The 16213-nt window shown below is 42.7% G+C and overlaps 1 protein-coding gene across 1 annotated transcript in view; it reads right to left on the bottom strand.

Annotated features, from left to right (window-relative positions):
• The window catches only part of MYO1D (myosin ID), a 337803-nt gene that overhangs the window by 214618 nt on the left and 106972 nt on the right, over positions 1 to 16213 (bottom strand). The window contains exons 7-11 of the mRNA XM_024736888.1: positions 14570 to 14686; positions 12757 to 12960; positions 8075 to 8220; positions 7878 to 7992; positions 2777 to 2947 (exon numbers count right to left, since the gene is read on the bottom strand). Of these exons, the coding sequence (XP_024592656.1) occupies positions 2777 to 2947; positions 7878 to 7992; positions 8075 to 8220; positions 12757 to 12960; positions 14570 to 14686 (753 nt within the window). The remainder of the gene's footprint in view (positions 1 to 2776; positions 2948 to 7877; positions 7993 to 8074; positions 8221 to 12756; positions 12961 to 14569; positions 14687 to 16213) is intronic.

Here is a 16213-nt window from a genome sequence, read left to right as displayed (position 1 = left end):
GTCTATCGCTTCACAGATCAACCTTCTGCGGCTGTTTCTCACTGAAGAGGAACTTTATGGGAAGGCAGTTTTTATATAGCCCTGGGTCTCTATAACTTTCTGCAATTTCCTTATTACAGTAGCACCTAGATTCTTTGAGCGCCCTGTGAAGGATCACTTGATATCCTATAGATTCAAAAGCAGACGTCTAAGAATCCATAAGCATTGAGTGCAGTTACATACAAACACCACTTGACTTGTAGTGTCAGACAACAAACAAGCCTAACCAGGTTGGTGGGTTCTATGTGGATGTCTAGATTATTAAAGGAATAATTAGCCTATTAATTCAACAAATGAATAATTATAGGAAGTTAGTGTCAGACTTCTGAGGTTCCAGTCTTGGCTCTACCACCTACTTGCTCTGTTTCCTTTAGTAATCACTTATCTCAGAGAGTTGGTCTGGAGGCTAAATGAACTATGGAGACCAAAGTGTCTAACATGCAGAGGGGTCTCATTTAATTCCTCTTTCCTTCTCTCTCTCTTATTAACCACTTTTACAAAACCCTTTTACTTATAGAATGCCCAAAGGAAAAGGACCCAAGAGATAGCTATACTATTATAATTGAATATTCTTACATTTGGATACTGCAAAGTCTTAACTGATCTAAACACAGAAGTTTTTAGATTTTTCTTTACTTTATAAAAAATAATACAAGTTATGTATTTATCATTCAACTTTATATGTTAATAATATTTTACAGTTATTTTATGGTTTATTGGATCATCTGCCTGCCTCTCCATGATAACTTTAAGGCATGAGAAACAATTTAGCCCCTAAATAAGCATAAGCCAGAAACTCCTTATTTAGCCTGCCAATAATTCTAGCTAATCATTAATAACCAATAGCAATGATAATACCTGCTTTAACATACAGAATAATAGCATTTATTTAACAGAAAGACTCATAGTGATGAAAATATCCTGACAGCTTGGTTATTTCATTTCTTTCCTTCATTAGGCAAAAATCCCAGAAAAGAACACACAAAAAACTTCCATCTCAGGATTTGTCTGGGGGAGGATGCTGAGGGAGAAAGGAGCCACCTGGTCTGAGAGTTGGGAAAACCTGGGCTCCCACATTATAAAAAAAAAAAAAAAAAAAAAAAAAAAAAAAATTCAACCTCCACAGATAAATTACTATTTAGCATTTCCTATCAAGTCAGTAGCAGCTGCTTAAAAGTACCGTACATACAGTTCCTACTGTAAATATGAAATTATATTTCAAAACATTTGGTTGATAAATTCGAGTGTATAAATGGCCAAGGTGAAACATAACAAAATGAAGTGATTTCTCACATGAGAATCATATTTATTTAAACAAAGTGGAGCCTTGCCTGTTTTAGTTTGGAATTCAATATTTCATAAGATCTATTTGGTATGACTGTGACCAATTCAACTGAATTTGACAAACACAGATTGTCTACCAGTGCCAGGCGAGTCTCCAAAACCTGAATTGTGATTATAAAGGACATTTATACCCAACCCCTCAGAGACAGGACATTTGCCCTGTAATCATGCCGTCTTTAAAAGCACCACTCTAAATTATTTACGTGGCTTCTAACTTGGCTCACTGCTCTGTCCCCAGCACCCAGGATTGTACCTGGAAAATGAGACGCACTTAAGTATCTGTGTTATAAATAGGAAATGACTGAAGGAATAACCCTAGCTAGACCCCTAATGTCAAAGATCAGACTGTAGCATCTGAAAGCTGACTTACAGCACCACTACAAGTTAGTCCTCAGTAACAGACCAAGGAGAATATTTTAGAAATAAACTAGTCTCAAATAAATACCAGCCAGTAATCTATTTCTTGATGATCTGTGCTTTCTCCAGTTAGTTGGGGAATCTTACTGTTCTGATTACATAATTTCAGAAGGGACAAAGTCAGAATACAGATTTATCCATGCTAAAAAGTGGCAGTGGGTCATAGATTTATATGGGATTATGGAGGAGCAGAAACGTTGGCCCCTTTCCTTCTGGAAGTGAAGAAGAATGGGGCCTGTTTTTCCTTCAGCTTATGGTTGCTAGACAAGCCTACATTTGTAGGGAACACCTAGGGGTGATGGCGTGTCTCTTCTATGCCAAGTATTATGGCAAACATACTATATGCAAGGCACAGCACAAATGTCGGATAACCACGACTGCCACCAACTATCATGGAGATACGATCTGCTTATAACATTTTTAGAATGTGAAAAATAGGGACTTAAGAAGGATAACCATTCATTTAAGGAATGAGTTTCCTCGTAACACTAGGATTTCAGCTAGAATTTCTCTGTTTTCGAGAAAGTCACATAGTCGGAAGAACTACAGCAGAGAACACATACTACATTTTCATAACTGAGGATTACAGTAAAAAGTCAAGGACAAAAGCTATTTTCAGTGCCAGAATGATCAGATGCGGGAGCAAAATCCTAGCACATGAACAAGGACTCTGTATCTATTGGTTACAAATGACATCATGCTTTCTAAAGAATCGTGTTCATTTTTCCTACCTCTAGCAAATTGAATAGTCTAGAGCTCCCTCTCCTGGACATTACGATGTCTATCAATCTCGCTGTCCTATAAACCAGAAAGGCAGAATTCATCCACAGCAATACATCATTTCATGGATGTTTATGGTCCTTCTCACTTGAGTGGACATTCTTTCAACCCAACATATAAAGTCATTTAATTCTGTCAAACAATGAGGAAAATCTTAATGATCAAAATGAGAGGAAGTTCTCATTATACACACTACCTTTCGGCTGGAAAAATGACCATGTTTGCCCAATTTACTGTTAAGCGCTTCCAGGAACATCTCATCGGTGACTTTGCCGACATTCATGCAGGCGTCATCCAGGATGGCAATGATGCCCCTGTGCTGCTGCTCCACGAGGTCCACGATGATCTGATTGTTGAAGTAATCGATCTGTAGGACACAGCAAAGTGGCAATTCCAGAGGGAACCGGAAACCAGGAACAGGTGCAATGGCAATGCCTCCATATGTATCGGGAATTTAAGTCACTTTGGCGTCAAAGAGGTGAACGACACTAATGAGGGATAACGCTAAAATGAGCACACATTCTAACAGAGGTTTTTTTTAAAATGTATTTGTGGGGCTTCCCTGGTGGGGCAGTGGTTGAGCATCCGCCTGCCGATGCAGAGGACATGGGCTCGAATCCTGGCCTGGGAAGATCCCCCATGTCGAGGAGCAGCTAAGTGCGTGTGCCACAGCTACTGAGCCTGAGCTCTACAGCCCGTGCTCCGCAACGAGAGAGGCCACGACAATGAGAAGCCCGCGCACCGCAAGGAAGAGTAGCCCCTGCTCGCCACAAGAGAAAGCCCGTGCCCAGCAACGAAGACCCAACACAGCCAAAAATAAAAACAAACCAATAAATAAATTTATTTTTAAAAATGTATTTGTGGACTTTTTATCATAAAACATTTTGTCTTAAATGAGTACAGCTCCAGGCAAAAATTATAAAGTAGATAATGTTTCTCCCTTCGCTAACTCCTGTTTTAATTCTGTCTTCATATCCTGCACCTAATCTTATTCGTCAGACCCTCAATCCCTCAATCTGTTGGCTGTTAACCGCAAGACCCAGATTCCACTAAGTACCAACAAATAACCTTGAAGTATTCATTGATACTGAACTTGATGGAGTTAAGGTGTTTCCGAGAACTTGCATTTTTAGTTACACGGCCCTGGCTGACTAAAAATCCCAAAGAGTATCTCCTTCAGTTTTCCAAAAGTTAAAAAGCACATATGGGTCTAACAGAGGTTTCCAGGGTACAATATAAAAAATTTCATTCTGAGATGTAAGTATCCGTAAAGGATAAGAATAAGCTTTTCATGTGCTTCCACAAGGCTGAATAAAGTTGTAAATAACTGCATGCTCTTTAGCCACCTCAGCACACACAAGGTCTGTGTAATAATCCTCTTCTACACCTGTCTATTCTGATAGCCTGCAGCATGCATACCAACATACACACAGAAAGCACACATGGCCCTGACTCAGGAAAGCTGTAGTACCTCATTTGAAGACGGGCGGCTTATACATTTTAATCTTGTGTGTTGATGTGTCCCACCTCACTGAGGAGGTACTTGAACTCAGAGTTGTCCCCACTACCTTCTGTAAGATCGACACACTCACAGTAGAGTATTACTGTGTCTCATGGATCCCTGTTCAATGCCATTTAAAATCCAAGGGCTCATGCCAGCTATCTGTCTGTGGCTTTCAGCTCCATCCCTAGTCTTGCGAGTCCTCCTCTGTATTCCATGGACTGAAAGTCTGCAAACTGGGTGGCTTTTCTGCAAACTTTGTTTTTTTTTTGTTTTTTTCTGTGCGCGGGCCTCTCACTGCTGTGGCCTCTCCCATTGTGGAGCACAGGCTCCAGACGCGCAGGCTCAGCAGCCATGGCTCACGGGCCCAGCCACTCCGCGGTATGTGGGATCTTCCCAGACCGGGGCACGAACCCGTGTCCCCTGCATCGGCAGGCGGACTCTCAACCACTGCGCCACCAGGGAAGCCCCAAACTTTGTTTTTTATACTTTTCTGGTTTGTCTAAATCAGTGATTCTCAATAGAGGGTGACTCTGCCCCCCAGGCGCATTTGGCAATGCCTGGAGACATTTCAGGTGGTCGTGACTAGTAGAATGCTACTGGCATCCAGTGGGAAGAGGCCAGGGATACTACTAACATCCTACAAAGCACAGGACAGACTCACAACAGTTATCGGGTCTAAAACGTTAGTACAGAGATGGAGAAGCCCTGGTCTAAGTATTCACTTTTATTGTGGGCACTTATTACATTTCTCATTATGGAGAAAAGTTATTTCTATCTTTGGAAAAAATATCCTTAAAATATTCAAAAAGCAGGAACTCTGTATTAATTAACAGCTGAAATCGTAGACTTTGTGACTATGGAATTAAAGATTAAGTCTTTTGTGCCAAGAACAAGAGAATTAAGTTCCCCAAATTCCAACTGTCTAACTAAAAGTGATTAGTCTTTGCTGAAGAGTCCAGTAGGTTGTGGTTCACAGTTTAATGTGGCTTCAAACACTGCTTACAGTCGTGGGTTTCAAACTAGGTTCTTCCAGCAACCTGGTATTCCCAGGAGGTTTCTTAGCGGATGCAGGGGACAAAGAGAGATGAGAGGGGATGGCTCAGGGGCACAGGGCTCTGGGGCTCCCATCCTCACTCCAAATAGAGCAGCTTTGTGCCTGAGAGTCAAGTCCTCAGCACCTAAAAATGACTTGTAAACTACGGCACCAAAATCATGTAAAGGCGAATCAATTAGGGAGACAAGACATTATGAACCTCTTGGTGGAAGTTCACATACCACCTATGAAATAGATGGTGATCCTGACACCAGTCAAGACTCTAGATCTAATAACCAATGTACAAGACATATAAGGAACAGAGAAACAGATTAGGTGACACCTCGGGAACCCCATTAGCAAAATCCAGACAGTGGGAAACTCTAAAGAACAAATGACTTATTCTCTCAACAAAAGATTGCAAGGAAAATAGAGAGAGAGAGAGAGAGAGAGAGAGAGAGAGAGAGAGAGAGAGAGAGAGAGAGAGGGAGGGAGGGATGGAGGGAGGGGAGAGAGGAGAAAATCGATGGATGTTCAAGAGGCCGATCAACCAATCACAACGTAAGTAACTTATTTGGATCCAAATTCAAACAAACTGTAAAAGCAAAACCAAAAGCTCTAAGACAATTGAGGAAATGTGAAATGTGAACACTGGCTGCATATTTGATGACATTAAGGAATTACTGTTAATTTTTTAGGTGTGATAATGGTGTCGTGCCTATGGTTTTTTATAAAAGTCTTTATCTTTTAGAGAAACACACTGAAATATTTACAGATGAAGTAATGTGATGTCTGAGATTTGCTTCAAAATAATCTGGGGGTGGGTTGGGTACAGAAGACACAAGACTGGCAACTCCCTGATAACTATTAAAGCTGAGTGACGGGTACAAGGAGTTTATTATATTGTGACCTCTGCTCTTATGTGTGCTTGAAATTTTCCATAATAAATTTTTTTTTTTTAATTAATCACTATGTTCTAAAGTTAGGGGTTTTTAAAGGAAATACTTGCCCAGAATGGAGATTCTAATTTGGGGACCCGGGCTGTATTCAGTAACTATTATTTTGGAGTGAGCTTTCTGTTACCTCTGGGTCACATTTTTCTTGCTTTATTTCACTAAGAATTGTTCTAAAGGGCTTTTGCTCCTTTTTCAGACGCTTGGAATAGTCTCCTGCAACTGTTGACTTTTCCCTTTATCAACTATGCCTGTGGAATTTGATATTCTGATTGTTAAAGGATATTTTGGACCAGTATCTCTGAACCACATCTGAATAACAAGTTTTACGATTAAGTTTGCTATAAAAACCTAAGCCCCAGTTATAATTGTGTATTATGTTATGCAACAGATTCGTTCTAAGAAAGCTGCATGTAAACTTAACTGAATTGAATTACATCTTAAATATGCAATGAGACTTCACTCTTTAAATCAAAACTGTAGGTATTCCTATTAAAAAGTAATAATACAGGACTTCCCTGGTGGCACAGTGGTTGAGAGTCCGCCTGCCGATACAGGGGACATGGGTTCGTGCCCTAGTCCGGGAAGATCCCACATGCCGCGGAGCGGCTGGGCCCGTGAGCCATGGCCACTGAGCCTGCGCGTCCGGAGCCTGTGCTCCGCAAACGGGAGAGGCCACAACAGTGAAAGGCCCACATACCGCAAAAAAAAAAAAAAAGTAATAATACACCCTTTGCTTTATATGTAAATATGTAGAATTCATACTACTATACTTGAACAAAATTGTTACGGTATTCTAACATTTAACACACGATGGATGGAAGGCAAAGAAGAAATTTGAAGCAGGAAAGCTAATTATCATACCAGTATCTCCTTTTTCTGAATGAGAGGAGATGGAAAGTAGGAAGATGGGAAGGAATATAAAAGTAATTTAAATACAGCATTTCAAATAGCTTTTTACTGCTTACACTGGATATCAAAATACAAATACGGACTTCATTATCTATACTATTTGGCAAAAGGATAAACACAGAAATTTATGGAAACTCAGAGAAGTTTTTGATTTTTTTTGTCTGTCCTCAAAATTGTTCAAAAATACAAATTTCAAAGAAAATTACAAGGTCCCATTTCTATCGTGAACACAGGAGGTCTAACTGTCATGTTTTTAGCTGTGATCTGTGGTATTGCACCCTGCATCAATCATACTGTCTGGCTGTACCTTATTGGACTAGTGACAAATACAAAGTTCACAGAGAGCCAGGAGAAGAGAGGTGATAACTGTTGTGTGACACAAAGGAAAGTAAATGGAAATCAAAGTTAATACAACTGTTTTCACGCATGGGTTTCAGGGAATATGAACCTCATTAACCAAAGACAATAAAATGCCACTTGGCTTACAAAGTAGGAGAAGAAAAAAGGAGAAATAAGAGCAAAGAAAGAAAGAAGGAAGGGGAAGAAACTCAGTTTGGAAGCAAAGTTCAGCCAATTGAAGGCATAAGTTGCTGCCCTGAATAACTTATAAATGATGCTAAACTCTAACAGATGTGAATCAAAAAAACTACGTGGCATCAGCTGTAAAGTGAACATAAGTTTACTGATTTTCAACTCAGCCTTTTCTGGGCACCAACCAGACAGTCGACCAAATTAGAGAAATCCCACCTATCAACCCCGAAAATGAACTGTAATGTTTCAATACCTTGAAAAGGAAAGCTAAGGTTTAGGTGTTTCAAGCACCCAAGAAGATCAGCAGGTACCCAAGATGCTAAGAGTTGACGTTATCGTGAACAGTCTGTACGAGTCCACTCACGTGCTTCCAGGGGATCCCTTCCCGCTGGTACTCCTCCTGTTCTTGCTTCAGGACCAGCTGAATAAACAGCTGCTGGAGCTTCTCATTGCAGTAATTGATGCAGAATTGTTCAAAGCTGCAAGAAAAGGAATCAATTAGGCTCAAACAAATAAAAAAAATAATAAACAATAGGGTTTTCAGTACCTTATCCGGTTTACCTGTTGTTGTCGAAGATTTCAAAGCCGTAGATATCCAAGACACCTATAACCGTGTTCTTCCCGTGGATGGTGGTGTCAGAGTTCTTGACCTCAATAATATCATTGATGCGAGAAACAATCCAACAAAAAAGGCGCTCATATATGGCCTGTGATGAAAATGACATCGTAAATTCTTGCCCATTGGAAATGGGTCCCCTGTTTGGATTTGTGATAAGTTTTAAATTCCTATTGAATTAAATTCGTACGGAGGGCTTCCCTGGTGGCGCAGTGGTTGAGAGTCCGCCTGCCGATGCAGGGGACACGGGTTTGTGCCCCGGTCTGGGAGGATCCCACATGCCGCGGAGCGGCTGGGCCTGTGAGCCATGGCCGCTGGGCCTGCGTGTCCGGAGCCTGGGCTCCATAACGGGAGAGGCCACAGCAGTGAGAGGTCCGCGTACCGAAAAAAAAAAAAAAAAAAAAATTCGTACGGACCTCCTCCTTACCATTTAGCATAGCTGTTAATCCTCTAAGCTGAAAAATGCAGATCATCTGTTTAAAAATTATACGACGTAGCATGATGGTTGGAGTTTTAAAAGATTATTATGGGTCACTACATGTGTTGAATTCCAACAACATTCCTTAGGTGTGTTTCTGTGCCCTGCTAAGACCCATAATTTGCCTACTGCCTCATATAAGTGACTTCATGGCTTTATTTTAATCTCATCAACTATAAAAAGCAGAGAACCAATGAGTTCTATGCCCTATGGATTCTAAATATATAAACATTGATTTATAATGCTAAATAAAGATCTGAGCCAAAAGGCCACCATTTCAAATTCCTTGAGAATCAAATACACAGTCAATGCACAAGGATGCACACGCAAACACACACAGGGACAAAGGCACCACGCACTCACATTCACATCCTGACACAAACGTGCACTGCAATGTCACATCTTTAGAAAACCTTTCCTTAACATCTCCCTCCAGCAACCCGCTCTCTTCACCTCCACACATCCATACACATCACCTCCATTCCTCCCCTCCCCCTCTCCCCTTTACGCTTCCAGCCACTCCAGTCTTCACTTCTCTCTCATGACTCCATTGAAATGGCTCATCAAGGACCCCAAGCACCTCTATATGGACCCTTTCTGGTACCTCTACAGGGACATCTTACTCAGATACCCAGCATCACTCAACCCAACTTCCTACTCCTGTCTTAAACATTCTGCTCTCTGGGATCCGTAATATCACACTTTCTTGTTTGTCGGTTGGTTTTTGGCCATGCCAGGTGGCATGCGGGCACTTAGTTCCCCAACCAGGGATCAAACCCACGGCCCTGCAGCGGAAGAGTGAAGTCTTAACCACTGGACCCGCAGGGAAGTCCTGAACCCGCATTTTCTTAGTTTTCCTCTTATTTCACGGGCTGCCCCTCCTCGGCGGCCTTTAGGAGGTCTCCTCCTCCACCTGATCTCTAGAAGCTGGAGCTCTCCCTAGTCCTCTTCTCTTCACTCCCCATCTCCTCCCCTTTAAGTCATTTCATACAACATTAAAGAACGGTGATATAATATTACCCCAAATGTATCACCTGAATGCAGACCTCTCCTCTGAGCTCCAGGCTCCCATGTCTGACTGCCTACCTGACAACACTCTTGGATGTCTCACAGCTGTCCCAAACTTATGTCCTGTCTGGACCATTGATCTTCCCACCTCCTAAAACTGTTCCTACCCAACATTTTTTTTTAATTTAATTAATTATTTTTATTTTTGGCTGCGTTGGGTCCTTGTTGCTGCACACGGGCTTTCTCTAGTTGTGGCGAGCGGGGGCTACTCTTTGTTGCATCGTGCAGGCTTCTCACTGCAATGGCTTCTCTTGTTGAGGAGCACTGGCTCTACGTGCGCAGAATTCAGTAGTTGTGGCACACGGGCTCAGTAGTTGTGGCTTCGCAGGCTCTAGAGCGCAGGCTCAGTAGTTGTGGTGCACGGGCTTTGTTGCTCTGCAGCATGTGGGATCTTCCCGGACCAGGGCTCGAACCCGTGTCCCCTGCATAGTCAGGCAGATTCTCAACCACTGTGCCACCAGGGAAGTCCTTCCTACCCAACTTTTAACCGTAAATAAATAGAAACAGAAACTTGGGGATTCATTCACTCATTAAATGTTTGCTGGGTACTTGCTCTGTGCAGCTTGTGGGAGATACTGTACCAAGTAACATGAACACTGTCTCTGTCTCCAAGGAGCTCAGGGAGTAGAATGAAGGAAAATCACACACACGCGCGCACACAAGCACGCACAGATGAGGTGCATGGGATGTGAGGAGACTTCAACCTGTTCAGTGTTCAGAAAGGCCAGGGATGGCTTCTCTGAGAAAGTGGGCTGAGATCAGAAGGATGGTAAGAGTTAACCAGCTGAGAGGGGAGAGAAGAACAATCCAGGCAGAGGAAACAGCATGTGCAGAGGCCCTGTGGCTGGAAGGATAAAGGGGTAAAGACAACATGTAAGGCCTGAGAGATGTCTAATGTGGTAAAGGGGAGAAACGAGTCTGGAATATGGCAGGAAATGAGACAGGAGAGGTGGGTTGGACCATGTCAGAAATTATCTTTGATTCCATCATCCCCAGAACAACAGGTCCTGTGGATTTTATTCTCCAGATACAGTTTGTCTCAAATCATCCTCTTTTCCCCATTTCCACTGCTACTTTCCCTGTCCAAGCTGCTATCATCCTCCTCCTGGATTACTGAAATATCCTCTTAATTGGTCTCTTTGCTTCCACCCTTGCCCTACCCACTGCTCCATAAGATTCTCATACTAAGGTCAGAGCCCCATAAGATTCTCATACTAAGGTCAGAGCCATCATTTTAAAAATTGAAACTTGACGACATTGCCTCTGCTTAAAATATGCCACTCTCCATTGCATTTGGATAAATTTGAATTCCTCTGAAGACTAAAAACCAAACAAGAGGTTTACAAGAGTAAAAAAATGGAATATGTAGCAACCTAATCAACCAGCAAACAAGAGAAAATGTAAACTCGGGAAAATAAAATATTTGCCACATGGATAACAGACAATAGGTTAAAGTTATGAGCTCTTACAAATGGACAATAAAGACAAATGGGACAAAAAAGCCCCAAAGAAAAATGTAAAAACATATACCCAAGCAATTCTCAGAACAGATGTAAATACTTTACAAAAATAGGAAAAGATGCTCAAATACACTAGCCATGAAAACTAAAGTAACAATGAGGTATCACGGTACACCCAGAAGATCAGTCACTTAAAGCTTCAGATCAGGGTGTCCTTTGACCTGCTCATTCCTGGGAAGCCATCTAACTGAAATAAAAGCACTGGTGTGTAAGGAAAGATGGACAAGAATTTTCAGCATTGTTTGTAGTGGCCAAAAAAAAAGGGAACAAGGTGAATGACATAAGAGGTGGATGGTTAATAAATTATGGTCCCATCACCACACAGACACTAAAACAATGGGTCCACCAATTGGCTTGAAGGAGACTTGCACGAAGCATTATCGAGTGAGGAAAGCAAAACGAAGGGCCACAAAAGGGGCCCTGTGCAAGCGAGCGACCCTGAGCTCCCCAGTCAGTCGGCTTCTGCTTTTCTGAGAATGTTTCTGGCAGCGATGCTCACAGCCATGGGGTGCTGAGACCGTGCTGGTCAAAAAGTACCACTCTGGTTTCAAAAGGCTTAACCCACTTTCCAGGAACGTCTGAACACCTCCTCATAGAATTTCACTAAAAATGAAACTGAGATCAACACCAGGCTGTGAGATAATAGAAAATATACTGGTCTCTGCCCCTGGTTCCTGGCACAGAGCTCTCGAAACCCTTGTAGTTTCCTAAGTGATAAGAACACTCGGAGCATCTCTTGTTCTGATATTTGTCTTGGACCCCACCCCTGACCCGGGGCTCCTAAAACCCTTGTAAATTTCTGAGTGATAAAAGCATTAGGAGCGTTTTTACTCTAAGGAGGTGACTCTGAGTGTGCTCCTAGCTGGGGGCTGGGCACCAGAAACACCAAGCCATGATTCGAAGCTTGGAATTTCCAGTCCCACCTCTCATCCTCCAGAGAGGGAAGAGGGGCTGGAAATGGAGTTAATAATTGACCGTGCCTACATGAGGAAGCTCCATAATATCCCCAAAGTACAGGGTTTGGGAGCTGCCCAGTTGGCGAACACATCCACACACTGGGAGGGTGATGTACGCCAACTCCACGGGGACAGAAGCCCCTGTTCTCGGGACCCTCCCAGACTTTGCCCTATAAATCTCTTCATCTGGCTGTTGGTCTGTATCCTTTATCATATCCTTTAATAACCGGTAAATGTAAGTAAATGTTTCCCTGAGTTCTGTGAGCCACTCTAGCAATTAATGGAATCCAAGCAGGAGGCTGTTGGTACTTCCCATCTATAGCTGGTTGGTCAGAAGCACCGGTGGTAAGCGCGCGCGCGCGCGTGTGTGTGTGTGTGTGTGTGTGTGTGTTGGGGGACAGGCTTGCGGGACTGAGCCCTTAACCTGTGGGGTGTGATACTGTGATAATCTCCGGTAGACAGTGTTAGAATCGAGTTAAACTGTAGGACACCCAGCTGGCATCACAGAGAACTGGTGGTGTATGGGAACAACCTCCTCCCCGTCATGTTAGAAATTTTGGTACCAGAACCCTCACAAGGCAGACACGGTGCCTTTAAAATCCCACCTTAGCGAAGGCATCCCTGCCGTAGCTGGCTTCCTGTTCCGTGTGTTGCTTGTCGATGACATCACGACCCGTAGCCACCGTCCGGTAAAGGAGGGCTTTCTCAACCATGTCTGTCTTGGTGGACAGCAATTCTGCTATGATAGATACAAGCCTGCCATTTTCAATCAGAGGTATGTCACCATCCACTACAAACTTTAAATTTCCCTGTATCAGAAGAGAAAAACCAAGACACACCACTTCCAGTGAGATTCTGAAACACGATGCCAGGGATATATTTGCTAGCTTAAGAGAGAATTCCAAGGGACCTTGTTTGGAGCGCCTGTTTTCCTAAATACATTAATATCTCAACATATAAAAACCTAGTGTTTTATGCATTTTTTCCTTCTCCAGACACTCATCTATATTTTAATTTTCAGCATATGTTTTTGATGGATGGAAATTTTACGTTTTTATGTAGTCAAATCTATGAATCATTTGCTTCAGGGTTTTTCTTTGGTGTTATACTTAGATCATTCCTACTCTGAAGATTTTATGAATATTTAATGTTTTCTTCTATTCCTCATACGGCTATTCTTACGTTTAAGCTTTTTATCCACCAGGATGTATGTTGGTATGTGGTGTAAAGTAAGAATTTAACTTTATTTTTTCAGATGGCTAGTTGCTCTGACACCATTCATTGAATAGTCTAGCTTTTCCTCCTGATCTGAAATATTACTTTCATTACATATTAATTTCCACCAAGTTTTTGAGTCCGTTTATATTCCACTCATCCAACAGGCAATAAATACTTATTAGCCGCCTACCAGGTGTCCAGCACATGAACTAATCTGTGGCTTTTACTATCATTTTAAACCTGGTGGAATTAGTCGTGCCTCCCCTCCCCTGCGCCCCCTACCCTACTACTCTAACACATTTTATTCAACCTTCTTACATGTTTATTGTTCTAGGTAAATTCTAGAATCATTACGTCAACTGAAAAACAAAATTCCTCTTTGGATTCTGAAGGATTATTGTAGCACCGTATTTATAAACTAGTTGAAAGAATGAGACAGTTTAGAATGTTAAAGTCTTCCTAGTCAGGAACATTTAAGAGATTGTTTATATAATATTTTTCATATAGGTCCTGTGTATTTCTGACTCACTTAAGAGTTAAATCTCGCCACAGGAAAGTGAAAGGTCGTTTTTATTCCAGATTTGTATCCATGTTGTCACTCATTTACTACCAGGTTGCATGTTCATTATGTGTTCAACATCTCTAATCATATAGACAGTAATGAAAGGACTCTGACTGGTGGTTCTTTACTTCTAAGTTTGGTGTGATGTGTGGAAAATAACCTGTGCATAAGTGGGCCAGGGTGGTCCGTGGTGTTGCCTGCAATGAACTGGATGTGCTTTTAAGCCAGTCATTTCCAGTCTATAAAATGAGATCACCAAAATTCTAGCTCTAGAAATCTATGATTCTATGTTTCAAATGCCTTTCGAAATTTGCTCTGTTCAAAAGATTTCAGCTTATCCCACTGGTGGTCACATCACTGCTGAACTCTTTTACCTTTGAAATTAACCAGTTCGAAGTCTGACATACCAGAAAGGCAGTGAACGAACTAAAGCCACAGTCTCAAAACCCACGGTGGCTTGGAAAATCCCTCATATTATTAGAACACGTAGGAGGAAACTACAGATAGAGTAAATTTCTTCAAAATGTCAGAGGAATTTTCTCTACATAAATTACTTTTTACAAAACCCCAAACCTTCTGAAAGAACATCCTAGTCCCGCAGGGAGGTGCGAAGAATTCTGAAAGGCGTCCCCACTCACCAAGTGAAGAATAGTACCCAAAATTTTATACACTGTTTGAATCTCCTCGGGCTGGAAGCCAATGACTTTCATGGCGTCAGCTACTACCTTGAATTCTGCAGCATCATTGATAGACGACTAGGAATGAAAACAGGAAACTGAGGTCACAGACACCGCATGTGAGCATTAACATCCAAAAACTATGGGACTAAATTCAAGTGTAGCCGAGGTCTTGATGTCTTTGGAGTAAGTCATTGAAGGGATGATGGGTATTCAAAGAAAATAAAAATGGTTTCGGGGGTAGAAACATAACGCAGCACCCACAGTGCCCAACTGTGAGAGTCACCGTCACCTGAGACAAGCACCAGGAACATTTCTGGAAACTTCGGTGTGGAAGCAAGTCCTGAGCTGGCTCAGAGGAGCTCCAGGATGGGTGGAGGAAGTGGCATGAGATGTGAGACCACAAATGGAAACTCTTGACTGACGGAGCCTCCGAGACATACGCCTGGCTACCTACTGTCGTCTGTGGCTTTCTGTTCCACAATTAGTCGTGTCCTGGCTGGAAACAACACTCCCACACATGTACGGTCAGGCTTTCTACTCCACGGGTGGGGAAGAGCAGGCCTCCCAAAGCCAAGGGGCCTGCCTTGATCGTTCAGCAAGCTAGGAAATGGTCTGGGACTATCACGTCACTTTTTCAGGCATTCAACAAACATTCAGCAAGTCAGATCTTTAAATGGCACGGAAGTGCTGCCGTAGAATAAATGTCTGTCCCCCAACCCCCAAATTCGTATGTTGAAATCCTAACCCCCAAGGTGATGGTGTTAGGAGGTGGGGTCTCTGGGAGGTGATTAGGTCTTGAGGGCGAAGCCCTTACGATGGGATTGGTACCCATAGAGAAGAGACCCCAGAGATCCCTTGGTCCTTCTGCCCTGTGAGGACACAGCAAGCAGGCACCACCTTTGAACCAGGAAGCGTGCGTTGACCCTGCAGGTGCCTTGATCTTGGACTTCCCGGCCTCCAGAATTGTGAAAATCAACCTCTGTTGTGTATAAGGCACCCCAGTTTATGGTATTTCTGTTGTAGCAGCCCAGCTAGACCAAGACGGGGGCTCAAAGATAAATCGCCTGCCTTGAGGATCTGTAGCCCTCAGGTTGGAAGTACAAGTGTGTCAATAAAATTTACAATAAAGCAACGGTAACTGCCTATCTTAGCAGTTTTCCCAAAGCAGCATCTGCGCAGGGCCTGATCTCTTCCTTGGTGAGTTTCTGCTCTGGCCGGGACACAGACACCTGGCCTGATGCTCACCTGCTAAGGAAGAGCACAGGGAAGATTCCCCTCTGCCTGATGAGCACGTGTTCCTCTAACGTCCAGGACACAACCAGGCAAGCTCTTCCCCCTCCCAGCTCTCTGAGTGAGACAGTCAACCTTGTAAAGTCTCAATTTCCTCGTGGGTACGATGGGCATAATAATACCTTTCCTACAGGGTTGTTGTGGGAATGGAATGAGAACTTATATAAAGCACCTCCCTAGTTCCTAGCACATAAAAAGCACTTGAGTATCAGATATTACTATTACTAGATGCTGCAACCATGTCGAAACTGCAAAGAAACCAGACACAAAGTCTACGTGTCCTCCTGAGGACAACTGTCAGCTGCTTACCTA

This window comes from Neophocaena asiaeorientalis, unplaced genomic scaffold (genome assembly GCF_003031525.2).
Source record: "Neophocaena asiaeorientalis asiaeorientalis breed wild unplaced genomic scaffold, Neophocaena_asiaeorientalis_V1.1 scaffold129, whole genome shotgun sequence".
Lineage (NCBI taxonomy): Eukaryota > Metazoa > Chordata > Mammalia > Artiodactyla > Phocoenidae > Neophocaena > Neophocaena asiaeorientalis.
The sequence above is the reverse complement of the archived record's forward strand: the minus strand, read 5'-3'. Positions and strand labels throughout refer to the sequence as shown.